At 42.3% G+C, this 26,986-nt stretch overlaps 1 protein-coding gene across 1 annotated transcript; it reads left to right on the top strand.

Annotated features, from left to right (window-relative positions):
- Positions 1-3,233: 3,233 nt before the first annotated feature.
- Positions 3,234-8,236, top strand: LOC100009480 (lipophilin CS; the record flags this gene model as incomplete). Its single annotated transcript, NM_001082723.1, is given in 3 exon segments — positions 3,234-3,294; positions 4,654-4,841; positions 8,037-8,236. Coding segments are annotated over 3 exon segments (282 nt in total). The 3' UTR covers positions 8,076-8,236.
- Between the last annotated feature and the right edge of the window lie 18,750 nt (positions 8,237-26,986).

The following is a 26,986-nucleotide window of genomic DNA, read 5'->3' as shown; positions in this document are numbered from 1 at the left end:
ACCGGGACTAGAACCCCGTATGCTGGCGCCGCTAGGTGGAGGATTAGCCTATTGAGCAGCGGCGCTGGCCTCTCCTTATTCTTTACATAAATACTGGTGGGTCTTTTCTGGGCCAAGTTACTGTTTTTTTATTCTCCCCAGAGAATGATCACTATCAGATGTCCTGAAAAAACGTGGCAGTTAAAAAACATAGCTTTTACTTTTTAAGATTGAATTATTTATTTGAAAGTCAGAATTACTAAGAGGGAAGGAGGGAGTTGGAAGGGAGGGAGGGAGAGAGAGAGGAAGAGAGACAGAGAGAGACAGAGAGAGAGAGAGAAGAGAAGAGGAGAAGAGAGGAGAAAAGAGAAGAGAAGAGCACAGAAGAGAAGAATATCTTCCATTTACTGATTCATTCCCTAAATGGCCACAATGGCTAGGGCTGGGCCAGGCCTGAGCCAGGAGCCAGGAGCTTCATCCAGTTCTCTATGTGGGTGGAGGGGCCCAAGCACTTGGCCATCATTTGCTGCTTTCCCAGGCACATTAGCAGGTAGCTGGGCTGGAAGTGGAGCAGCTGGGTCTCTCTTGGCAAGCGCTGAAGATGGTGTCTTAACTTGCTATACCACAGTACTGACCCTAAACATAGCTTCTTTAATGGAGGCATTTGCAGCTGATGTGGGATATTTTTTCAAATGAATGAGAAGCACTTGAAGGTGCACCTGACCCAGCAGGTGTTGGGGCGGATACATAAGGACTGGGACACCAAGCAGAGCCCCATTATGTCCAAGGTAAGAACATTGTCAAAGTTGTGCTTTGGAATGAATGTCACCAGTCATAGGTAAATTTCATGAACACACACATATAAGTTCATGTCTTTCTATTCTATGCACTGAGTAAATAACTGTGTTCTTGGCAACTTATGCTTCAACTGAATAATAGAAAGAAAAAAGTCACAATCAATCCAGAGAGCAAATAATGCATCCATGGATAATTAAGAACTGACTCATTTCTCTGACTCTGTGATTCATTTTGTTGTTTTTCTGGCTCTTATTACCTTCTCATTGTTCCTAATTAAACTGTTGTTTGCTGTCATATATTGTTCTTCTGTCCTCTTTTTGACCCCAAGACATCCACTTTCCTTGCCTTCCTGAATATGTCAGGGTAAATAATGAAATTATAAATTACATTAAAATAAAAGTTGATGTTTTTATTTGGGTGCAGAATGGATTGCAAAGTGGGATAAGGGAGGTTCAGGCAGACATTTAGCTGATTGAACCATTGCTTTTCTGAGAAACATGATCCTGTTTTTTCTTTAAGATTTATTTTATTTGTTTGAAATGCAGAGTTACAGAGAGGCAGAGGCAGAGAGAGGGAGAGATCTTCCATCTGCTGGTTCACTCCCCGATGGCTGCAATGGCTGGATCTGGGCCGATTTGAAGCCAGGAGCCAGGAATTTCTTCTGCGTCTCCCACATGGGTGTAGGGGCCCAAGGACTTGGGCCATCTACTACTGCTTTCCCAGGCCATAGCAGAGAGCTGGAGCCGGGACTTGAAGTGGCAGCCACATGGGATGCTGACACTGCAGGTGGCAGCTTCACCTGCTATACCACGGTGCCTGCCCCTGGGTTTTTATATGGCAATGAAAAAACAGGTACACATAACTCAGCATACTTTGGAGATAATGAGCTGGACTGAAACAATCCTGGCTTATTGGGGTGGTTGTAAATTTTGCAAGCCCAAAGTAATGTCAAGGTCTGGGGGCAAAGGGTCCACTCTAGAATTTATTGAGTCTTTTAAAGTATTTTTGGGTTCTGGACAATTGTTCTCTGATAGATTCACCTCCTGACATGATACCAGGGTGACAATTCATCCCTTTTAGTGAAATCTGTAATGTTCAGAAAATGCTTTTTTGTCTTATTTTGAAAATTTTGCAGTTATTTTGATTTTTGTATTGTCACCAATACCTTCTTCCCTCAGGTCTTTGTACCTTTTGTTCCGTCTGTTTCAAATTCTGCCCCTCCCCCGGCTGATCTGCCCCTGGTTATTGCTGTTAATTTATCAAAACCACATCTAAAACAGCACCTACTCCTACAAGTTGCCATGAGCTGCATACAGGTGGTTGCCCTCATCAGTCAGTCTATTGCATCAATCCAGTTTTTTGGTTATGTTGTGTTTGATACAGCAATTAGCTCTTTCCAATACCTGTCATTTATTATTAGGTTGTTCTCTCCTTTCCTGCCTAGAAAGTGAGTTATACAAGAGCAAGGACCTGGTTTTTATTGGTCTTACAACTGAATATGCATCACACAGCACAGAGCCTAGCTCACACGTGAGGCTCCCTTGTCAGGTGAACAGCAAGGGCTGCATATGTTATTGAATGGAGTTGTCCAAGAGCAGGACATGGTCAGATGTTGCCTTCAGGATTCAAATCCATGTCTATGTGGGTCCAAATCTTATCACCATGCACCATTCACCACTGCCTGAGCAAACAGTTACTCTACTAATTTCACACCACCCTTTGAATCAGTGTAAGGGAAACTCTAAAAATCTAACAAAGAAAAAGCCAAAATTAATTTACAGGTTTATGAGTGAATTGGTAAAGTTAATTAAATGAAATAATCCTTAAAACAGAGAAAAGCAAAGCAAAAACCAAACCATAACCTTTACTAACGTTTGCTGTTAGCAAGTTTTCCCTAAACTTAAGGCATTTTACTGCAAGTGTCTACGAGTGAGATAAGTCTGCCTCCCAGGGTAGGTGTGTGGTATTGCACATAGACCAACAAAAAACCAGCACAATGGACATAAAGGAAATTATGCTGTTCACACCTTGAAGAAGAAAAAAGAAGAGGAACAAGAACCACAGGTGGTGGTGGAGAAGACCACTATATAATAAATACAGCACGGATGACAATGCAACTTATAGTTTGTAATTTGCATTGTATTTTGAATTCATTCGCTGTGTACCATTGCTGCAGTCCCCATTGCTGTGTGCTATTACTGAAGTCCCATAATAGCCTTATGTTCAAACGTTTGTCTCCTTAGTTTTTGTAAACAGATCACAGATTGTCCTGGCTCTGGTTGGTCTACACTGTTGGTTTTTGATACAATGCCAGGTTGATCCTGTGACTCATTTCCTCATTCCTGGGAGGGATTAAAGTGGCTAGCTGGGGCATAAATAGAGAAGTTGTGAGTAGTCAGTCCAAAGTGTTTTCCTTCATCTCTGTCACGTACAAACTCACAGCTAACAACAGTTACCTCAACATGAAGCTGATTGTGGTCCTCATGCTGGCTGCCCTCCCTCTTTACTGCTATGCAGGTGAGTTCTGTGCAGGGAAGACTGCCTTTGGAATAGTGATTGTTACCAGGGCTACTGAAGATGACATCCATGTCTGGAATCCAAAGTACACATCAGCTGTAGTTCAAAGGATTGCGATGCCATAGATGATAGGATCACCATTAATTCCAGATAATCCAAGAGGTAGTTTTCTCACAGGGTTTTTTCTGCATTGGACCTGCATGTAGTTTCTCATTTCCATTCAGTGGGTCCCAACATGGTCACAACTACTGTGATCACTGGAGTGGGTCTCAGGCTTGAGTATTGGGATTATGCATCTCAGTGAGGTACAGGAAAGATATTCATGATGGTCTTGTGACCTTGGAATCCAGATGGGTTTCCTGAAGGATACATCGATGAGTCACCTTCAATGTAGAAGGAAACAGGAAACCTCAGAGAGCAGACAGAGCCTGCAGTGTGAGATAACAGTGTCTAAATCAACTTGGGGACTACATAACACACATTTGTGGTGCTGACGTGAGCCCTCTCCGAAGACTCTTTTGCTCCTATTCCCTTTGTGTTCAGGGAAGTAGAACTCGGATCTGAGTTCTGACCTGGGAGGAGAACTCACACTTTCTGCCGTCTCTTCCCAACAACGAAGATTCAGTAAGAAGAAAATGTCCAGGCAGCAGAATCTGGTCAGCACAGTAACATCACATGTGTAGTGTAGTGAGCTCTGTGTAATTTACAAAGCTTGTTTAGATAGCCCACCTCATTGATTCCCAAAAATGGTACTGATTGCCCAAAATAGGACTTTTTCACTGTCAACTAGTTAGTAAATTGCAAAGCCAAAAGCAAAAATAGCTCATGTGAATCCAAGTCCTCATTTCTTTTCCCTCACCACAATGGTGGCAACATCAGATTCTTGGATGAACAAGTAGTTCTATTTTACATGCTATGTCGACACAGATAACAAGGTTAATGGAGTTAACAGACTATATTCTAGACTCAGTATATTTCTATGATATGGGAAGTCATACTTGACACTCTGAATAATTGTGAGGGGTGGTATGATGTTGAGCAAAGAAAGACCAAATGATGTTTAATATATTCTACCAAGTCTGGACATCTAATTGCTTGAACTTCCTAAGTAGGCAAGTTTGCATGGGATATAACTTTCATGTTCTGAGAAAGGGGTGGGGAAGGAGTAGACACTGCGTGGTGTAAACAGACACCCACAACCCAAGTTTACTCTCCTAAAGTTGAGAATTCTAGACATAACTATATTTTTTCTAAATCCATACTTATGGGAGTTGTGAGAAGATGACTAACATCATAGGTACACCACCAATTGTGTTAATATCTCTGGTAATGAGCCCATTTTCTTATGTTGTCTTCTAGGTTCTGGTTGCCCATTTGTGGAAAAGATGGTTAAAACGACACTTAATTCTAATGTGTCTACAGCTGAATACATAGACGTTCTCAAGCATTATATCAATGATGAACGCACTGAACTGGCTGTAGTAGAATTCAAAAACTGTTTTCTCTCACAGTCTGAGGAGACCCTGAGAAATGTTGTGGAGATGATGGTAATTTCGATTTCTTCTTATTTACTTTTTAAAATCACTCTCTGGGAATTAGCAGGCTCCAAGTTTCTTATGAATGAAGGCAAAGCCACAGATATATATGCTTTAAAAGTCATATAATTTAATTGTGTAGTGAGTCTAATGTCTTTCCTTAGGGAAGTCATTCAAGGTCTCAAGGTTGTTTTGTCACTTTACTTTGAGAATACTAAGTGAATAATAAATGCAAAAGGCAAGAGAGAGAAAAGAAAGCTCATAAAATGGCTTACCTATCTCTCAGTTCTCCAGAACACACACACACACACACACACACACACCTGAGCAGGAGCACTCACACACACACACACACACACACATACACCTGAGCAGGAGCACTCACACACATGGACACATACATACAAACACAGGCACATATTTTCTATCAAAAATACAAATTCCTGATCTTTTAAAAATTTAAAATTTTCTTATAGAGGGTGAAGAAATTTCATGTATTTCATATATATAGATTTAGGAGTATAATGATATTTCCTACCCTACCCTACCTTCTGCCGACTCTCTAACTTCCCTTCTCCTTCCTTTCTTATTCTTTTTAAACAATTTTTACAATGACATATTTGCAGTTTGTTTTATAATCGTAAGATTAATCCTCTACTAAGAAAAGAATTCAACAAATAGTAAGAAGAAAGTACTTTCCCTGAGCAACAGAGACAAGAGTTGTAAGCAATAGTCAATTCTCAATATTATATTAGTTACCCACTATATTAGTTACCACAGATCAAGGAAAACATATGATGTTAGTATTCTTGAGACTGGCTTATTTCACTAATGGTTTCTAGTTGCATATATTTTGTTGTGAAGGACAGGACTTTGTTATTTTTATGGCTGAGTAGTATTCTATAGTGTATTTACACCAAATAAGGCATCAGCTGATGTGAATCTGGGTTGATTCCATATCATAGCTATTGTGAACTGAGCTGCAATAAACATGGGGGGTACAGATCACTCTTTCATATAATGATCCCATTTCTTTTGGATAAATTCCCAGGAGTGGGATGACTGGATCATATGATAGATCTATTATAAGATTTCTGAGGAATATTCATATTATTTTCTATAATGGTTATATTAGTTTTATTCTCACCAACATAGAATTAGGGTATGTTTTCCTTCACATCCTTGATATCATTTGTTGAGAAACTTCTTATTCTAGAAGCTGTCACTTATGTGAGTGATCAAGAAAGATCTTTAAGATCTTTCTTTAAGATCCCCTTAAAGAAACCTCAAATCTTAGGCAGATGTTGTGGCACAGCTACTAAGCCTGTGCTTGAAATACCTGTATGCTACATCAGAATGTCTCAACTCCACTTCAGTTCCAGCTTCCTGCGATATAGCAGGTGATGACTCAAGTACTTGGATTTCTGCCATCCAAATAGGAGACATGGATGGAGTTCTGTGCTCCTAGGTTTGTCTTGGTCTGGCCTTGGCTATTGTAGGCATTTGGGGAGTGAACCAGAAGGTAGAATATCTCTGTTGTTCTGTCTTTCAAATATAAATAAATATTAAAAGCACAAGTAGTTAAAATCATAATTCTTTATATAAAATTCAGAAAATAGCATTTACCTGGTATACTATGTACCTAATTCAAAGAATTTGGCATGTGCTTTTTTAATAAAAGAATTATTTTATTTATTTGAAAGACAGAGTTATAGATACTGGTTCACTCCCCAAGTGACTGCAATGGCCAGAGCTGAGCTCATCTGAAACCAGGAGTCAGGAGCTTCTTCTGGGTCTTCCACATGGGTGCAGGGACCCGAGGACTTGGGCCATCTTCCATTGCTTTTCTGGGCTATAGCAGAGAGCTGGATTGGATGAGGAGCAGCCGGGACTCAAACTGGCATCCATATGCTGGTGCTGCAGGCTGAGGCTTTAACCTGCTGCACCACAGTGCTGGCCTCTGGCATGTACTTTTAAAATATCAAATTTGTTAGCGCCCATGTTTGGAAATTTTGAAATCTTTCATTAAGCACCTAATTATGGGAATATAATGAGTGATGGGATTGTTTAAAACAAAAATCTATAATGTAACAATGAGTATTTCTCTCCAATTGTAAGTACATGTCAGTTTCTTTAGCATTGATTTAACATTCCAATATTCTATTTAAGGCATTACATGGAAGAAAACTTAGAAATATACCAACACCGTAAGAATAAAATGACCAGCACCTGCTCTTGAGGTTAAAGAATTGTTTTTAAAATTAAAGCCAAAGTAGATGATTCATTCCCGATGTCAAACTCCAATATGTTGTAGGGTACAAAGGTAATTGTGGAGACCTCAATTTGCTTTCAATGTTTCTGACTTTTAAGACCATAGAGGAACTTAAAATCACCACATCCTTTTATTAATGTTGAGAGTTTTAACAATCCTGTGTTGAAAGAATGCTGAGGGATCCATTCAAAATGGCAAGTTTTCAACAAGTGCTACCTCAAGCATATTTTTTTTTTATTTTTTATTTTTATTTTATTTTATTTTATTTTATTTTTTTGACAGGCAGAGTGGACAGTGAGAGAGAGAGACAGAAAGAAAGGTCTTCCTTTGCCGTTGGTTCACCCTCCAATGGCCGCCGCCGTTGCGCTGCGGCCGGCACACCACGCTGATCCGATGGCAGGAGCCAGGAGCCAGGAGCCAGGAGCCAGGTGCTTTTCCTGGTCTCCCATGGGGTGCAGGGCCCAAGCACCTGGGCCATCCTCCACTGCACTCCCTGGCCACAGCAGAGAGCTGGCATGGAAGAGGGGCAACCGGGACAGAATCCGGCGCCCCAACCGGGACTAGAACCCGGTGTGCCGGCGCCGCTAGGCAGAGGATTAGCCTAGTGAGCCGCGGCGCCGGCCTACCTCAAGCATATTTATTGGATAAATTATTTCGAAGAACATGAGTTGGAGAAAGAAGTAGTAAAGGGTCCTCTGTTGGGGGAAAGGATCTGGCAAAACACCTCTTTGTACCTCTTTGGCATCAGTGAATGGGTTTGGAACGATAGAATATGTCAGTAAATAATCTGATTCTACTTGCAGCACTGTCTTGGATGCTATACATTTGTTGGAAAAATGCAGGGAAAAAGTAGTAAGAAAAGTTTTGATTGTCAATATTTGAGTTTACAAGAGAGAGTTGAAAATCTAAGTGACATCTCTGTTTTTGCTTTCCAGGAAACAATATATAATAGCAAACTGTGTGTTCATTTTTAAGTTCCTACAAGACTTTTGGCTCAGAGGACTACAGACTACAGTGAGAATATGTTGATGCTATAAATTGCATGTTTCTTTCTAATTTTTCCTGCTTATCTACAAACTGCAAGACAATTGTTGAAACCTCAAATGCATTTTGATTTCAATAAACTGTAAAAAGCTAAAGGTTTTTTTTTTGTGATGGCATAAAAATGTAGGCTTTTGAGGGTCTTGGAGATCACACAACTGCGGACACACGCAGTTGCACACACCAACATTCACTGAGGAACTCAGAGTGCAGGACTGAACACTCTGAGAAGCACTTGATTCTTCACAGGGGGTAGTCAAGCATCGGGTCCCCGTTGTAACACTGCTTTCCTCCCTGCTTGCAAGCATCTTGTGCATCTCTGAGGTCCTCAGCCTTGGGATTCTTTTTTTTTTAGATTTATTTATTTTACTTGAAATAATTACACAGAGAGGAGAAGCAGAGAGAGAGAGAGAGAGAGAGGGAGAGAGAGAGAAGGGGGGGGGAGAGAGAGAGAGGTCTTCCATCCGATGGTTCACTTTCCAATTGGCTGCAATGGCCGGAGCTACGCTGATCCCAAGCCAGGAGCCAGGAGCTTCCTCCAGGTCTCCCACATGGGTGCAAGAGCCCAAGGACTTGGGCCATCTTCTACTGCTTTCCCAGGCCATAGTAGAGCGCTGGACAGGATGCAGAGCAGCCAGGTCTAGAATTGGCACCCATATGGGATGCTGGCACTTCAGGCCAGGGCGTTAACCTACTGCGCCACAGTGTCGGCCCTGGAGATTCTGAGGTTGGGTTGTGCCCAGTCATGTGACAACCACAGTCTTTGTGTCCATTCTTTTTTTTTTTTTTTTTTTGACAGGCAGAGTGGACAGTGAGAGAGAGAGACAGAGAGAAAGGTCTTCCTTTTGCCGTTGGTTCACCCTCCAATGGCCGCCGCGGCCAGCGCGATGCGGCCAGCGCACCGCGCTGATCCGATGGCAGGAGCCAGGAGCCAGGTGCTTTTCCTGGTCTCCCATGGGGTGCAGGGCCCAAGCACCTGGGCCATCCTCCACTGCACTCCCTGGCCACAGCAGAGGGCTGGCCTGGAAGAGGGGCAACCGGGACAGAATCCGGTGCCCCGACCGGGACTAGAACCCGGTGTGCCGGCGCCGCAAGGCAGAGGATTAGCCTAGTGAGCCGCGGCGCCGGCCAGTCTTTGTGTCCATTCTGCGCCTGCTCATCATGGCTCATAGCTTATGAAAAGAAGAGAACAGGGGAAGGGATCCTGCAGAAATGATTTTGTGCTTTTCCTTTCCCAGCATAGTCTAGGGAATGTTATGCAGGAAAGGCAGGGCATAGCCAGTGCAGAAGAGCAGAGAATAACATGTGTGCAGGCAGGGATGCACAATTCTGACTGCAGAGCTAACACAGGTAAATAGGTTTAGGCAAATATTGAAATACACAGAAATAGAAGTGGCATCTGAAAGGAACCACTGCTCAAAGATTAAGGGAATTGGATGACAATTCCTGGGGGAAAGGAAGCTGTAATAAATGTGCTTTCTTTCTGAGTCCTTGTCAATGATGACAAGAATATATATGAAATGCTCTATCTACATGGATGATCAATTTCCGAAATAGTTTGTGATACAGGCAGTAAAAGGCATTAAATATAGAAACTAGAGAGCTATTTACCTATACAGTTTTCCCCCTTGTTAACATACAGCTAGGCTATGATTCCCAAGGGGTTTGGCCATATGAGTAAGTTCAGGTGCATGTTGGGGGGACTGACAGACTTCACCTACAGGCCTGGGCCATAAAACCTGCATTCTGTAATCTAGTCTCATCTGCCACCATCGGTATAGCTCCAGCAGAGCTTTAGAATGCTGAGGGATCCTATGCCACTCATTGGAAAGATTTGTGTTCCTGAATGGCCACACGGAGCCAAGAGTGTACCAAGGACAAGGCACTGAGACTGATCTGCTCCAGGTGGACTGACCCTGTAAAAATTACTTAGAACTTAGACTGATATTTTTTCAGAGAGGAGTACTTTATCACTGATGTTATTCAGAAAGATCAGCCCATGTTGATAATAAGGGGTACATTTTATTCTATTCTATTACTATTTTAAATCTCTGCAGATAATGTACCTTCACCTCCTTGCCATGGGAACCTTTCCCCTGTTCCATCCTCAGAACCCAACTATGTGTGGTAAACTCCCTTTCTTGTCCTGTAAACTATGATGGATAGAGATGTGAGGCATTGTAATAAACCATTGTTATAGAAAACACTGAGATAATCTAAAATGAGTAGAAGAATTAAGACATATGTATTTTTCAGAAACAAGGAAGATGATCAGAGACTCAGAAATATTGTTTGCATTTGAACCTAAAATGTTGTCTACTAGCGAAGTGATTGCCTCCACCACCCTCCCCTTAACCTCTGATATACAGTGGAACAAGCCTCCAGATGATGGGGTGTAGGGCAAAGAAGTGGGCTCAGGACTTGGCTTGGAGCTCAGTGCTGGGCCTGCCACAGTGAGACCCAGCACCAGATAAAGTCCGTGGATCGTGTGTCTTTCCCCAGCCAGTGCTCACGGAGGGAGCTTCTACATCTTACTCAGCATCAGGCAGAGACCTGGGCCCTGCTGGCAGGGGCACATTTCAGTCTGTGTCAGCTTCTCATGGGCCTGGCTTGCACCCTCCAGATTTCACAGGGCCTGGTGATGGTGAGATGCAGGTGTGACCCACCTTCCTGTCAGCCTGGGCGACCATGGGCCTGCCTCCATCACCTTCCACCCAACTTCAGGAAGACAGTGAGTGGTAAGACTTCAACAGCAAGGAAGTAGGGCAAGAATGTGACCTTAAGGTTTTACCTTGGAGATTAGTGCCAGTCCCACCCTGATGAGACTCACACCAGATAGAGCACAAAGGTCTATATTCCCAGGTCATTTCTCACTTACACAGCCTTCATACTTGCTCTGGCATCAGGCCGAGACCTGTGTCCGTGGAAGACAAGCTTGTGTTTAGATTTACATCATCCATAGCCTTGCATGGGCTTACTGAGCATGGGCTTAGTACAAGATGCTGGAGGACTCAGTGGCTGCAACACCCATGTATGGCATAGTTTAATGTCAGCCTGGACAACCAAGGGATTGCCTTCATTACCTCTCCCTCGACTTTTTGCAGGTAGCAAGAAATAAAATTCCCACTACTGGAGAATAGGGTATAAATGTGAGCACAGGACTATGTCTTAGAACTCAATACTGGGCTGGTAAAACTCAGCACTAGGAGGATTCCAACAATCTCATTTCCTAATATCTTTACTGTCTATATTTGTGGACTGAGGCTGAATCTGTCCTGGTTCCAAGAGGAGTCACCTGGCTAACAGGTGCTTAGGATGCCCATGTTCCATGAGAGTGCCTTGATTTGAATGTTGGATCTGGCTCCTAACTCTAGCTTTGTGCTAATGGGAATCCTGGGAGGAAGCAGTGATGGCTCAACTATTTGGCTTCCTGCCACCCTGTGGGAAGCCTGGATTAAATTTCTGTTCACAGTGTCAGTTGCCCTGGCCATGGTGGTTATTTGGGCAGTGAACCAGCAAATGGGAGGTCTCTGTATCTCTCTGTCCTCATTTTTCTTTCTGCCTCTTAAATAAAGAAATAGTACCTACAGGGTTGAAACTCATCATGTGCTCCATTGACAGCCCCGTCCCTCTTTCTGTCAATGTGAACCAACTGCCCAGGGTGAGCCCAAAGTGCCTGTGCACCCCACACACTCAGGCACACAAACTGCAGAAAGGAACTGTGTGTTCCTTAGTGTGAGCATGGAGCCCTCTGTGATGATCCTTCCCAGCACTCGGAATTCTGTATCTAGAGCCAGACCCAGTGATTACCCAAAGACCCAGCAACACCCCACGCCCTACCACGCAGTCACAGGGGTCAGGGGATCCGCTCTCTGCCCTGCAAGCCTCTCTATCCATGGAGAAAGCCATCCATTCCTGGAGCTGCCTGGCAGCCCAACAGAGGTTGGTTTAGGCTCCACTTTGGCAAGCTGACTCCAGTGCCTTGGTGGGGTGAGGGGAGAGGAGCAACATGCCCCACCCCCCTTCATGGAACTAATTGAGCAACTCTCTAGGCCATATTCAAAGTGGGTGGGGACTGCGGATTTATCCCTGGGACAAAGTTCACTAATGGTGGTGTGCTGCAGCAGCCTCCACTTGCCGAATTAAGATGATGCTTCCTCCTTGCTGGTTGCCGTGTACCTTGGTGGGGGGAGGAGAGAAAAGCAGCACTATGGATAAATATGGTAAACTTTTCCTTAATGAGGTGCTACTAGCCAATGAAATGCATCAAGTAGGAGTCCTCCGCCTGGGAAGGAAGGAAAGGGATTTGAAGTTACCGTTTAAGGGGTGGAGCGTTACTAGAATTTTCTGAAAATGGATAGTGCAACAAAAGTTACACACACACACACACACACACAGAGAGAGAGAGAGAGAGAGAGAGAGAGGGAGAGAGAGAGAAAGAGATCTTCTGTCTGCTGTTTCACTCCTCAAGTGGCCACAACAGCTGGGGCTAGGCCAGGCTGAAGCCAGGCGTCTGGAAATCCATTCAGGTATCCACATGGATTTCAGGGGCCTATGCCATATTTGGGCTTGGGCCATATTTGGGCCATATTTCTTTGCCTTCCTAGATGCATTAGCAGGGAGCTGGATTGGAAGTGAAACAGCTGGGACTTGAACCAGCTGGGATTCTGGCATAGCAGGTGGCTGCTTAACCTGCTGTGGCACAATGCTGGCCCAAGTGAAAACTCTTTTTTTTTTAACTTTTATTAAATGAATATAGATTTCCAAAATACAGCTTATGGATTACATTGGCTTCCCCCCCTCCCCAATGACTTCCCTCCCACCCACAACCCTCTCCTTTCCCGCTTCCTCTCCCCTTCCATTCACATCAAGATTCATTTTCAGTTCTCTTTATATACAGAAGATCAGTTTAGCATACATTAAGTAAAGATTTCAACAGTTTGCACCCACATAGAAACACAAAGTGAAAAATGCTGTTTGAGTACTCGTTATACCATTAAATCTCAATGTACAGCATATTAAGGACAGAGATCCTACATGAGGAGTAAGTGCACAGTGACTCCTGTTGCTGACTTTACCAATTGACACTCCTGTTTATGGCATCAGTAATCTCCCTATGCTCCAGTCATGAGTTTCCAAGGCTATGGAAGCCCTCTGAGTTCTCCGACTCTTATCTTATTTAGACAAGGTCATAGTCAAAGTGGAAGTTCTCTCCTCCCTTCAGAGAAAGGTACCTCCTTCTTTGAAGACCTGTTCTTTCCACTGGGATCTCACTCACAGAGATCTTTCCTTTAGGTCCTTTTTTGCCAGAGTGTCTTGGCTTTCCATGCCTGAAATACTCTCATGGGCTTTTCAGCCAGATCCGAATGCCTTTAGGGCTGATTCTGAGGCCAGAGTGCTGTTTAGGACTTCTGCCATTCTATGAGTTTGCTGTGTATCTCGCTTCCCATGTTGGATCACTCTCCCCTTTATTTATTCTATCGGTTAGTATTAGCAGGCACTTGACTTGTTTATGTGATCCCTTTGACTCTTAGTCCTTTCATTATGATCAATTGTGAACTGAAATTGATCACTTGGACTAGTGAGATGGCATTGGTACATGCCACCTTGATGGGATTGAATTGGAATCCCCTGGTATGTTTCTAACTCTACCATTTGGGGCAAGTCAGCCTGAGCATGTCCCAAATTATACATCTCTTCCCTCTCTTATTCCCACTCTTATGTTTAACAGGGATCACATTTCAGTTAAATTTCAACACTTAAGAATAACTGTGTATTAATTACAGAAGTAAACCAGTAGTGTTAAGTAGAACACACAAAAAAATATACTAAGAGGGATAACGTATTAAGCTGCTCATCAACAGTCAGGGTAAGGGCTGATCAAGTCACCGTTTCCCATAGTGTCCATTTCACTTCAGGAGGTTTCCTTTTTGGTGTTCAGTCAGTTGTCACCGATCAGGGAGAACATATGGTATTTGTCCCTTTGGGACTGGCTTATTGCACTCAGCATGATGTTTTCCAAATTCCTCCATTTTGTTGCAAATGACTGGATTTCTTTTTTTCTTTTTTTTTTTTTACTGCGGTATAGTATTCTAAAGAGTACATATCCCATAATTTCTTTATCCAGTCTACCATTGATGGACCTTTAGGTTGGTTCCAGGTCTTGGCTATTGTGAATTGTGCTGCAATAAACATTAGGGTGCAGACCGCTTTTTTGTTTTCCAATTTAAATTCCTTTGGGTAAATTCCAAGGAGTGGGATGGCTGGGTCGAACGGTAGGGTTATCTTCAGGTTTCTGAGGAATCTCCAGAGTGACTTCCATAGTGGCTTGACCAGTTTGCATTCCCACCAACAGTGGGTTAGTGTCACTTTTTCCCCACATCCTCGCCAGCATCTGTTGTTGGTAGATTTCTGTATGTGAGCCATTATAACTGGGGTGAGGTGAAACCTCATTGTGGTTTTGATTTGCATTTCCCTGATTGCTAGCGACCTTGAACATTTTTTCATATGCCTGTTGGCTATTTGGATTTCCTCTTTTGAAAAATGTCTATTGAGGTCCTTGGCCCATCTCTTAAGTGGGTTGTTTGTTTTGTTTTTGTGGAGTTTCTTGATCTCTTTATAGATTCTGTTGCATAGTTTGCAAATATTTTTTCCCATTCTGTCGGTTGTCTCTTCACTCTCCTGACTGTTTCTTTTGCAGTACAGAAACTTCTCAATTTGATGCAATCCCAATAGTTGATTTTGGCTTTGACTGCCTGTGCCTCCTGGGTCTTTTCCAGAAACCCTTTGCCTGTGCCAATATCTTGAAGGGTTTCTCCAATGTTCTCTAATAACTTGATGGTGTCTGGTCGTAGATTTAGGTCTTTAATTCATGTTGAGTGGATTTTTGTGTAATGTGTAAGGTAGGGGTCTTGCTTCATGATTCTGCATGTGGAAATCCAGTTTTCCCATCACCATTTATTGAATAGACTGTCCTTACTCCAGGAATTGGTTTTAGATCCTTGATCAAATATAAGTTGCTTGTAGATGTTTGGGTTGATTTCTGGTGTTTCAATTCTGTTCCATTGGTCTATCCATCTGTTTCTGTACCAGTACCATGCTGTTTTGATTACAACTGCCCTGTAGTATGTCCTGAAATCTGGTATTGTGATGCCCCCGGCTTTGTTTTTGTTGTACAAGTTTGCTTTAGCTATTTGAGGTCTCTTTTGCCTCCAGATGAATTTCAGCATCATTTTTTCTTGATCTGAGAAGAATGTCTTTGGTATCCTGATTGGTATTGCATTGAATCTATAAATTGCTTTTGGGAGAATGGACATTTTGATGATGTTGATTCTTCCAATCCATGAGCATGGAAGATTTTTCCATTTTTTGGTATCCTCTTCTATTTCTTTCTTTAAGGTTTTGTAATTTTCATCGTAGAGATCTTGAACGTCCTTGGTTAAGTTTATTCCAAGGTATTTGATTGTTTTTGTAGCTATTGTGAATGGGATTGATCTTAGCAGTTCTTTCTCAGCCATGGCATTGCCTGTGTATACAAAGGCTGTTGATTTTTGTGCTTTGATTTTGTATCCTTCCACTTTGCCAAACTCCTCTATGAGTTCCAATAATCTCTTAGTAGAGTTCTTTGGATCCTCTAAGTAAAGAATCATATCGTCTGCAAAGAGGGATAGTTTGACTTCTTCCTTCTCAATTTGTATTCCTTCGTTTATTTTTCTTGTCTTATGGCTCTGGCTAAAACTTCCAGAACTATGTTAAATAGCAGTGGTGAGAGTGGGCATCCCTGTTTGGTGCCAGATCTCAGTGGAAATGCTTCCAACTTTTCCCCATTCAATAGGATGCTGGCTGTGGATTTGTCATAAATTGCTTTGATTATATTGACGAATGTTCCTTCTATACCCAATTTGCTTAGAGTTTTCCTCATGAAAGGGTGTTGAATTTTATCGAATGCTTTCTCTGCATCAATTGAGATAATCATATGGTTTTTCTTCTGCAGTCTGTTAATGTGGTGAATCACATTGATTGATTTGCGAATGTTGAACCCCCCCTGCATACCAGGGATAAATCCCACTTGGTCTGGGTGGATGATTTTTCTGATGTGTTGTTGTATTCTATTGGCCAGAATTTTATTGAGGATTTTTGCGTCTATGTTCATCAGGGATATTGGTCTATAATTTTCTTTCAGTGCTGCATCCTTCCCTGGCTTAGGGATTAAGGTGATGCTGGCTTCATAGAAAGAATTTGGGAGGATTCCCTCTTTTTTGGTTGTTCTGAATAGTTTGAGAAGAAATGGGATTAGTTATCCTTTAAATGTCTGGTAGAATTCAGCAGTGAATCCATCTGGTCCTGGGCTTTTCTTTGTTGGTAGGGCCTTTATTACGGTTTCAATTTCTCTTTCAGTTATGGATCTATTTAGGTTTTCTGTCTTCCTGATTCAATTTAGGTGGGTTGCATGTGTCCAGGAATCTATCCATTTCTGATAGATTTTCCTGTTTACTGGCATACAAGCCCTTGTAGTAATTTCTGATGGTTCTTTTGATTTCTGTGGTGGCTGTTGTTATGTTTCCTTTTTCATCTCTGATTTTATTGATTTGGGTCTTTTCTCTTCTTTTTTTAGTTAGTTGGGCCAATGGGGTGTCAATTTTGTTTATTTTTCCAAAAAACCAGCTCCTCGTTTGGCTGATTTTTTGTAATGTTTTTTTTTTGGATTCAATCCTGTTAATTTCTTCTCTGGTTTTAATTATTTCTCTTCTCCTACTAGATTTGGGTCTGGTTTGCTGCAGTTTTTCTAGGTCCTTGAGATGCGATGAAAGCTCATTTTTTTGGTGCCTTTCCAATTTCTCAATATAGGCCCCTATTGCTATAAATTTGCCTCTCAATACTGCTTTTGCTGTATCCCATAAGATTTGATATGTTGTTTTGTTATCCTCATTTACTTCTAGAAAGTTTTTGATTTCTCTTTTGATTTCTTGAATGACCCAGTGTTCATTCAGGAGCATGTTATTCAGTCTCCATGTGTTTGCATACTTTCTGGGGTTTCCTGAGTTGCTAATTTCCAGCTTCATTCTGCTGTGGTCTGAGAAGCTGCATGGTATGATTCTAATTCTTTTAAATTTGCTGAGACTTGCTTTATGGCCTAGTATGTGATCAATCCTAGAGAAGGTTCCATGCACTGCTGAGATGAATGTGAAGTCTTTAGATGTAGTATTGAACGTTCTGTAGATATCTGTTAGATCCATTTGGGCAAAGGTGTTGATTAAATCTGCTGTTTCCTTGTTGATCTTCTGTCTGGATGATCTGTCTATTTCTGAGAGTGGAGTATTGAATTCCCCCAGTACTATTGTATTGGAATCCAAATCTCCCTTTAAGTCCCTTAACATATCTTTTAAATAGACGGTGCCCTGTAATTAGGTCCATATACATTTATAATAGTTACATCTTCCTGTTGAATTGAACCCTTAATCATTATATAGTGTCCCTCTTTATCTCTCTTAATAGTTTTTGTATTAAAGTTTATTTTGTCTGATATTAATATGACTACACCTGCTTTTTTTTGGTTTCTGTTGGCATGGAATATCTTTTTCCAACCTTTCACTTTCAGTCTGCATGCGTCTTTGTTAGAGAGATGTGTTTCTTGTAGGCAACAAATAGTTGGGTTGTGTTCCTTGAGTCAGTCAGCCAATCGGTGTCTTTTAACTGAAGAGTTAAGACCATTAATGTTTAATGGGACTATTGATAAGTAGTGACTTTGCCCTGCCATTTTCCCGGAGATATTTTCTAGTATATGCTTTGAGCTTCCCATGCTCTTTTACTTGTTGTTTTTCTTCCTTTACCTTCTTTCATATTGATGGCCGTGTTTCTGTGTTTCTGAGTGTAGCACATCTTTAAGTATCTTTTGCAGGCTGGACGACTGGCCACAAAGTCTTTCAATTCTGTTTTCTATGAAAGGTCTTTATTTCACCTTCATTCACAAATGAGAGCTTAGCAGGATATAATATTCTGGCTGGCAATTTTTCTCTCTTAGCACCTGTGCTATGTCTCACCATTCCCTCCTAGCCTGTAGTGTTTCTGATGAGAAGTCTGCTGTGAGTCTTATTGGAGATCCTCTGAGAATAATCTGACGTTTCTCTCTTGCACATTTTGCCGGACGCTTGCCCGCGAGAGTCCAGCGTAGTAAAGACACGATCGCTGCTTACTTGGTTCTCATGGAACTTTATTCATCCAGATGCAAGGCGAAAGAAAAGAAGCCAAGTCCTCATCCCCCTACACAATCCTATCTCCATTATATACCCTAGGCTCCCCTAGCAGGCCCTCCCAGCCAATGGCAAGTCTGTTCACATGCAGTCCATGCAGGCACCGTCCAATCAAGTCGAAGGGCACATAGTGCCTCAGGTTGAAATTTCATCTTGCTCTATCGGGGTTATTTGTGTCTTCAGGACATCCTGTGGTTAGCACTTCCTTGACTTGTTTTTCTCAGCGGCCAGCACTTCCTTAACTTGTTTTGCACAAGTTGTTACAACAGGCCATGCAAACAGCAAAGTGAGGAAGTTCCCACAGGTGGCCAGCCTGCGGTTCCCCACACATTTTAGGATCTTTTCTTTATGTTTCACTGTGGTAAGTTTAATTACCATGTGTCGTGGTGAGGATCTCTTTTGGTCATGTTTACTAGGGGATCTATGAGCTTCCTGTACTAGGATGTCTCTGTCCTTCTCCAAACCCGGAAAGTTCTCTGCTAGTATCTCACTAAAAAGGCCTTCTAATCCTTTCTCCCTCTCCATGCCTTCAGGAACTCCTAGAACTCGAATGTTGTTTTTTTAATAGTATCCTGTAGATTCCCAACATTATTTTTTAGATTTCTAATTTCCTCTTCTTTTCTTTGGTCTGATTGTATCCTTTCCTGTTCTCTGTCTTCTACGTCCAATATTCTCTCTCCTGCTTCACCCATTCTGTTTTTAAGGCTCTCTAATGTGTTTGTCATTTGATCTATTGAGCTCTTCATTTCATTTTGATTTCTCTTCACTATCACACTTTCCTGTTCTACTAGTTTCTGTGTTTCATTTTGATTCTTCCTTAAAATTTCATTTTCACGAGAGAGATTTTCAATCCTGTCCAATAAGGATTTCTGTAGTTCAAGGATTTGCTTTTGAAAACTTCTAAATGTTCTTATCATAAATTTTTTGAAATCCATATCTTGCATTTCTTCTATCTCATCATCTTCATAATCTTGGCTTGGGGTGTTTTGTTTATTTGGCGGCATGATAGTGTCATCATTGATCTTGTTCCCTCGATTTGTGTGTTTGTTGCTTGGCATAGTTAATTCTTCTTCCCTCACTCTGTGTTTTTTTTTTTTTTATACTATGTCTGTGTTAAGTGGACTGTCTGCTGTTGGAGGTGCCTTGGAGGCTTGAGATGGGTGTGGCCTGAGAGCTCTGCTTGGTTCTTCGGGGTTACGGGTGTGCAAAGGTGACACCCTCAGGTTATGAGTGGTAAATCTCTCTGTTTTTATTTATTTATTTTATTTATTTATTCAGGAGGTAAGTAATACCGCACCGAACGGCTGTGCAGAATTGATGGTATTTAGCTTCTGATCTCTGGCTTCTACCCAAAGAGTCTGTGCAGGCTCTGTTTCTCCTCTGGACTCCCACTGGGTTGCCTAGGCTACTGAATTGTAGTGACTCAGTTCCTTAGCTCTCCCCTGTTGTTATGTAAATCCAGAGTGGGGGCCTGCTCTTTGTCTCTTGCTCGCCTTTGCAAGGTTGGGGGAGAGAGAATCTAGAGAGAAACTCCTCTGTACCAGTACCCCCCCTCACCTTTTTTCCTTTTCTCCTGTAGTCAGTCTGGTGAACTTTCCCGCTCCCCTCTAGATTCTGACCGCCGTTTCCCCACCAATGTCTCAGGTTACTGAGCTCACCTCCCCTTCCAGCGCCGATGTGTGGACTCAGAGGCCTGGGCGTCCCTGCTCTCCCCGCTGGTGTCTGTGTGACATCCACTCCCCTTCCTGCACTGGCGCGCAGACCCTGCGGCTCCCGCGGCTCGGCTTCTGCATGGTGGGCGACCTTGTTCTCCCAGTAGGTCCTCCGAGTCACAGCCACTAGATCCGGAAGAATTTCCTCTGCAATTTTTTCCTGATCCTTTTTCTGAGGCTACTGTAACTCCACTTTTATTAAACTAAAATTTCCCGGACTATCGGTGCGTGCCCTCACTATTCCGCCATGTTTGCTGCTATATATAGAGACTTAATTGATTTTTGTGTGCTGATTTTTTTGCAGCTAACTTGAATTCTTGATTCATAATAGTTTTCCCAGTTGTTTATCCTAGTTTCCCTGTTTGTGGACAATGTTGGCTGATTCTCTCATTCCTTCTCTCAAATACATTCTTACCTTTATTAGAAGAAATATGTTTCATGTCATGCTTTCTGCCAAATCAGTGAAGTAGACTATTTTTCAGAATAAGGTTATGTTCACAGTTTGAATAGAAAGTGCAGAGACATACCACATAATCTGTCTCACACACTTGTGAATCTCTTACACGAGAGTGGTATAGGAACAGCATTTGCTGAAACCAAAATGATACATTTTATCACCCAAGCTTCATAGCTGACGCCACCATTGGCTTCATGGTGTACACTTTATGGGTTTAGACAGATGAATCATGAGTTCTATTCAACATTATGGGATCATAGAGAATAATGTGATTACCTTAAAAGTCCAATTATCCCTGCTGCTCTTTCCTGGGGAGTCCACTTATCTTTCTGATGCCTGATGCCTCTACTAGTTTGTCTTTTCTATTTGTGCTATAATTGGAATAATAGATAGATTTGAGTAGCTTTATTCATCATTTGAGCTGGTTTTTTATTTGTGTGTGTGTGTGTTTTTTTTTTTTTGTGTTCTCCATGTTGAATAGGAGCAAAGATCAATGGTGTCTACAAGCTGAAGTCACTGTCTCCTCTGTGTGACCCAATGGTTTCAGGTTCATCCACACTCTAAGACTATCAAAGAAGATGCCAACCCACTCTGCTACTATGTAGGAAATGTTGGTACACTAGACACGAGGCCTGATGCCTTCCCTTGCTTTAGTGGAGCCGGGAGCTTGGAGGTCTTAGCTGATATACAGTGTCACACTGGGTTGAGGGTTCTGTGTGACAGTGTCCAGAATCACCCTAGCTATTTTGTTGAATATTGATTAATACCTTCCTAGAATACATAAGTCATTCAGTTAGTATCTAATTCATATCCAGACTAGTTATAAATGGATGGAAACTCTTAAAGAAATGAGGATCGAGGCCTATGAGCACAGGTAAAGTACTTGTTTTCTCTAGGAGCATTTCGCCTGAAGTGTGTTATTTCAGCAGTGCTGTAAGGTAGTTATGTGGATAAGGTGGTGACAGGAGGAGAGACATGAGGTTAGAAAGTTTTTATTTAGACTAGATCAATGTGCAAGCTAAAGACATCTAGTCACATGGGCAGAGGGGGAATGACATGGGGTCTTCCGTGCATCTGTTCTTCCATAAGAAAGCATATTCCCCCACCTTCCTGTGCCGTCTTCCTATCCTGTTGTTATCAGAACACATGTACAGCTGTGCAGTGGCAGATACAAATACAAGCATAATTATCAAAATCAGAAAAGCAAGCTTAGCCTCCATGTATCATTTCTGGGGCACCTGAATGCAGACCTGAGGACACAGCAGAGATCCCGCAGGCTGCTGTCCTGTGTAGTTGGAGAGAGTGAAAATGATCAATGACATCAGCCCTCACCGAGGAAGGAGGGCTGGAAACCAGGCCTTGTGATCTGTCTCATGTCTTTGTGGGTAAGGACCAGTAAGGCTCACTAGGCACAAATAACCATGGCCTTTCTTTTATTTTATTTTTTTAACTTTTATTTAATGAATATAAACTTCCAAAGTACAGCTTATGGATTACAATGGCTTCCCCCCATAATGTCCCTCCCACCCGCAACCCTCCCCTTTCCCACTCCCTCTCCCCTTCCATTCACATCAAGATACATTTTCAATTCTCTTTATATACAGAAGATCAGTTTAGCATACATTAAGTAAAGATTTCAACAGTTTGCTCCCACATAGAAACATAAAGTGAAAAATACTGTTTGAGTACTAGTTATAGCATTAAATCTCAATGTACAGCACACTAAGGACAAAGATCCTAGATGAGGAATAAGTGCACAGTGACTCTTGTTGTTGACTTAACAAATTGACACTCTTGTTTATGGCATCAGTAATCACCCTAGGCTCTTGTCATGAGTTGCCAAGGCTATGGAAGCCTTTGAGTTCACCGACTCTGATCATATTTAGACAAGGTCATAGTCAGAGTGGAAGTTCTCTCCTCCCTTCAGAGAAAGGTACCTCCTTCTTTGATGACCCGTTCTTTCCACTGGGATCTCACTTGCGGAGATCTTTCATTTAGTTTTTTTTTTTTTTTTGCCTGGTTAGTACTTGGATGTGTGGCCTTTCTTTTTCTTTTCTAAGTGGTTCCCAGAGTAGGGGACAAATCTCTCAGTGTTCTCTAAAGCTGAGAGCTCAAAGCAAACTAAACCACAATGATGCTGTTGGTATCTCTCTTGCTGGTCACTCTGGCGCTTTGCTGCTTTAAGAGTGAGTGTCATGGCCGGCACTGCAGCTCACTAGGCTAATCCTCCTCCTGCAGCGCCGGCACACCGGGTTCTAGTCCCGGTTGGAGCGCCAGATTCTGTCCTGGTCGCTCCTCTTCCTGTCCAGCTCTCTGCTGTGGCCAGGGTGTGCAGTGGAGGATGGCCCAAGTCCTTGGGCCCAGCACCCGCATGGGAGACCAGGAGAAGCACCTGGATCTTGGCTTCAGATCAGGGTGGTGTGCTGGCTGCAGCGGCCATTGTGGGGTGAACCAACGGAAAAGGAAGACCTTTCTCTGTCTCTCTCTCTCACTGTCCACTCTGCCTGTCAAAAAAAAAAAGTGAGTGTCATTTAGGGTAAGTCTGGTAAGACCCATCTGTGCATACCAGTTAATCTTATTTGGTGGGGCAATTGATTCTGTAATCTAACACAATTCCAAAATTTTCCCTTAGCTTAGTGGAATATCTCCCCTACCTCAACAACCCAGGGCTCATTTTTCAATTTCCCAATACCTAGGAACCTTGACAAGAACACCACTTCAGGAGGTTTTAGATAGTCTGATGGGAGTTTCACTCCATAACTGGCAAGTGTGTTTCCACTGCAGCCAAATGTAAAACAAGGTCTGGGTATGAGTTTGGGGTTTGTCACTTTTCAGTCCTTTGCCACTGGGCAAAATTCTTCCCCTCTTCCAGCCTCTTGTTATCCCTCACATGTGTAGGAAGCACCATAGAAGCTGCAGAATTCAGTGAGATTAAACAGTCAGAGACCAGTTGTATATATGGGTCCCATACCTATACCTATCAGACATTCTCCTCCATGGGAGACATTCAGTTGATGATTGAGTCCACAGTTTCTTAACTCATAAATTCAAACTTATAGGTGAAACTCACAATCCAAGAACCAACATTTACAGCAAATGGGTTAAGATAAAAGAAGCCATACATGAGTACTCCTGGTGTTCTGAGTGCTTTAAGTAAAGGCAGTAGTAGATCTACCATCCAGGTATCATGAAGATTTCTGTTTTTATAGAACTAGTTCTTTCAACTATACAATACTATGCCTATCTTTTGTACAAAAATATACTTATCTTTTAATTTCACTTTTCTTTGAACTTTTTGATGTCTCCTATTATTTGACCTACTTTGGGAAGTCTGTTCCCTAACGTGCACGGTTCATTGTAATTTCAGCAGATCTAAGCTATAATTTCATATGCACCCTGATTCATTGCCATTTAATCTTTCATATACTTTTTGGAAGCAAAATCCCACTGACATTTTGGTTGTGTTGACCTGTCATAAGTATTTTATTTTTTTTCATGATTAGATGCAATATATCTCACATATCCTGAATTTCTCTCATCTGTGCATATGGTACCACCTTTGTAGCTTTTGAGAAATAAACTCAGTCTGTTTTATGAGGTCACGTACTTCTTATTTGATGTTTTCCAATGTTTAGTACTGTAGAGAACTGTATACCCAGGACATAAACTTTGGAATAGTCTCTAGTCTTAGAGCACCTCTGTTTGCAGTGAGATGTTCATAGTTCAAGTCATCTAAGTGTTTGCTAGACCTGGTGTATCTCTCCCTTTGTCCCAGGCTGGTGCTGGAATCTCATTCTTGCATTGCTCAATGTTTTGTTTATACATCACCATGCTACCACACTAGAGGGCTCTCAAAATGTGTCATAAGGTAACAAAAGACTGACTCCCTCTGGGTCCTGGTATACACATAAGTGACAAAGAATTGTGATTGAATGAAGAGGAACTATGAGAATCCTCCAAAGGCACAAAGAACATTGAAAAACACGTACCAATCTCTCCTTTTGGGACTGAATTAGAGAAAGAGGCCGAAGCTTCCACAGTGAGTGCCTAGCAACCAAAAAAGAGTCTCTCCCCTCTAAAACACAAACCAGATACTGTAGTGGTTTACATTCTCCTACAAACTCATATGTGGGAAGACACTTGTGTCTTTTTGACTCTCCAGGAGGCTTGAGGAAACACACCCAATAAGCCATATCCCTGGGTTATCAGTAAAGCTGCACAAAGATGTGGTTAAAGAGGAAGGAGAGGAAACTTTCTTTTCAATAAGAGAAACTGCCTCTGCCTTGGAGGATCAGGAAGGCTTTGGGCAGGAACAAGCAGGTTAAAATTCAAGTGAATTTATTTATTTATTTATTTTTTAGGACTTTTTTTTTTTTGACAGGCAGAGTGAACAGTGAGAGAGAGAGACAGAGAGAAAGGTCTTCCTTTTGCCGTTGGTTCACCCTCCAATGGCCGCCGCGGCCGGCGCACTGCGGCCGGCGCACCGCGCTGATCCGATGGCAGGAGCCAGGAGCCAGGTGCTTCTCCTGGTCTCCCATGGGGTGCAGGGCCCAAGCACTTGGGCCATCCTCCACTGCACTCCCTGGCCACAGCAGAGAGCTGGCCTGGAAGAGGGGCAACCGGGACAGAATCCGGCGCCCCAACCTGGACTAGAACCCGGTGTGCTGGCGCCGCAAGGCGGAGGATTAGCCTAGTGAGCCGCGGCGCCGGCCAGGACCTTTTTTTTAACTTTTATTTAATGAATATAAATTTCCAAAGTACAGCTTATGGATTACAATGGCTTCCTCCCCATAACGTCCCTCCCACCCGCAACCCTCCCCTCTCCCGCTCCCTCTCCCCTTCCATTCACATCAAGATTCATTTTCAATTCTCCTTATATACAGAAGATCAGTTTAGCATATATTAAGTAAAGATTTCAACAGTTTGCTCCCACATAGAAACACAAAAGAAAAAATACTATTTGAGTACTAGTTATAGCATTAAATCTCAATGTACAGCACACTAAGGACACAGATCCTACATGAGGAGTAAGTGCACAGTGACTCCTGTTGTTGACTTAACAAATTGACACTCTTGTTTATGGCATCAGTAATCACCCTAGGCTCTTGTCATGAGTTGCCAAGGCTATGGAAGCCTTTTGAGTTTGCCAACTCCAATCATATTTAGACAAGGTCATAGTCACAGTGGAAGTTCTCTCCTCCCTTCAGAGAAAGGTACCTCCTTCTTTGATGACCTGTTCTTTCCACTGGGATCTCACTCAAGAGATCTTTCATTTAGGTCTTTATTTTGCCAGAGTGTCTTGGCTTTCCATGCCTGAAATATTCTCATGGGCTTTTCAGCCGGATCTGAATGCCTTAAGGGCTGATTCTGAGGCCAGAGTGCTGTTTAGGACATCTGCCATTCTGAGTCTGCTGTGTATCTTGTTTCCCATGTTGGATCGTTCTCTCCCTTTTTTATTCTATCAGTTAGTATTAGCAGGCACGAGTCTTGTTTATGTGATCCCTTTGGCTCTTAGTCCTATCATTATGATCAATTGTGAACAGAAATTGATCACTGGGACTAGTGAGATGGCATTGGTACATGCCACCTTGATGGGATTGAATTGGAATCCCCTGGCACGTTTCTAACTCTACCATTTGGGGCAAGTCAGCTTGAGCATGTCCCGAATTGCACATCTCTTCACTCTCTTATTCTCACTCTTATATTTAACAGTGATCGCTTTTCAGTTAAGTTTCAACACCTAAGAATAACTGTGTATTGATTACAGTATTCAACATAAAGTATTAAGTAGAACAAACAAACAAAAATACTAAGAGGGATAACGTATTAAGTTGTTCATCAACAGTCAGGGCAAGGGCTGATCAAGTCACCATTTCTCACAGTGTTCATTTCACTTCAACAGGTTTCCTTTTTGGCGCTTGGTTAGTTGTCACCGATCAGGGAGAACATATGATATTTGTCCCTTTGGGACTGGCTTATTTCACCCAGCATAATGTTTTCCAAATTCCTAACAGGGATCACTTTTCAGTTAAAAGTTAATCACCTAAGAATAATTGTGTGTTAATTACAGAGTTCAACCAATAGTACTAGAACCAAAAAATACTAAAGTGGATAGAGTATTACACTGTACATCAACCGTCAGGACAAGAGCTGATGAAGTCACTGTTTCTCATAGTGTCCATTTCACTTCAACAGGTTTCCCCTTTGGTGCTCAGTTGTCGCCAATCAGGGAGAACAAATGATATTTGTCCCTTTGGGACTGGCTTAGTTCACTCAGCATGATGTTTTCCAGATTCCTCCATCGTGTTGCAAATGACTGGGTTTCGTTGTTTTTGACTGCTGTATAGTATTCTATAGAGTACATGTCCCATAATTTCTTTATCCAGTCTACTGTTGATGGGCATTTGGGTTGGTTCCAGGTCCTA

The sequence above is a fragment of the Oryctolagus cuniculus genome, chromosome 1 (assembly GCF_964237555.1).
Source record: "Oryctolagus cuniculus chromosome 1, mOryCun1.1, whole genome shotgun sequence".
Lineage (NCBI taxonomy): Eukaryota > Metazoa > Chordata > Mammalia > Lagomorpha > Leporidae > Oryctolagus > Oryctolagus cuniculus.
Note: the sequence above shows the minus strand (reverse complement) of the source record. Positions and strands in the feature narration are given on the sequence as shown.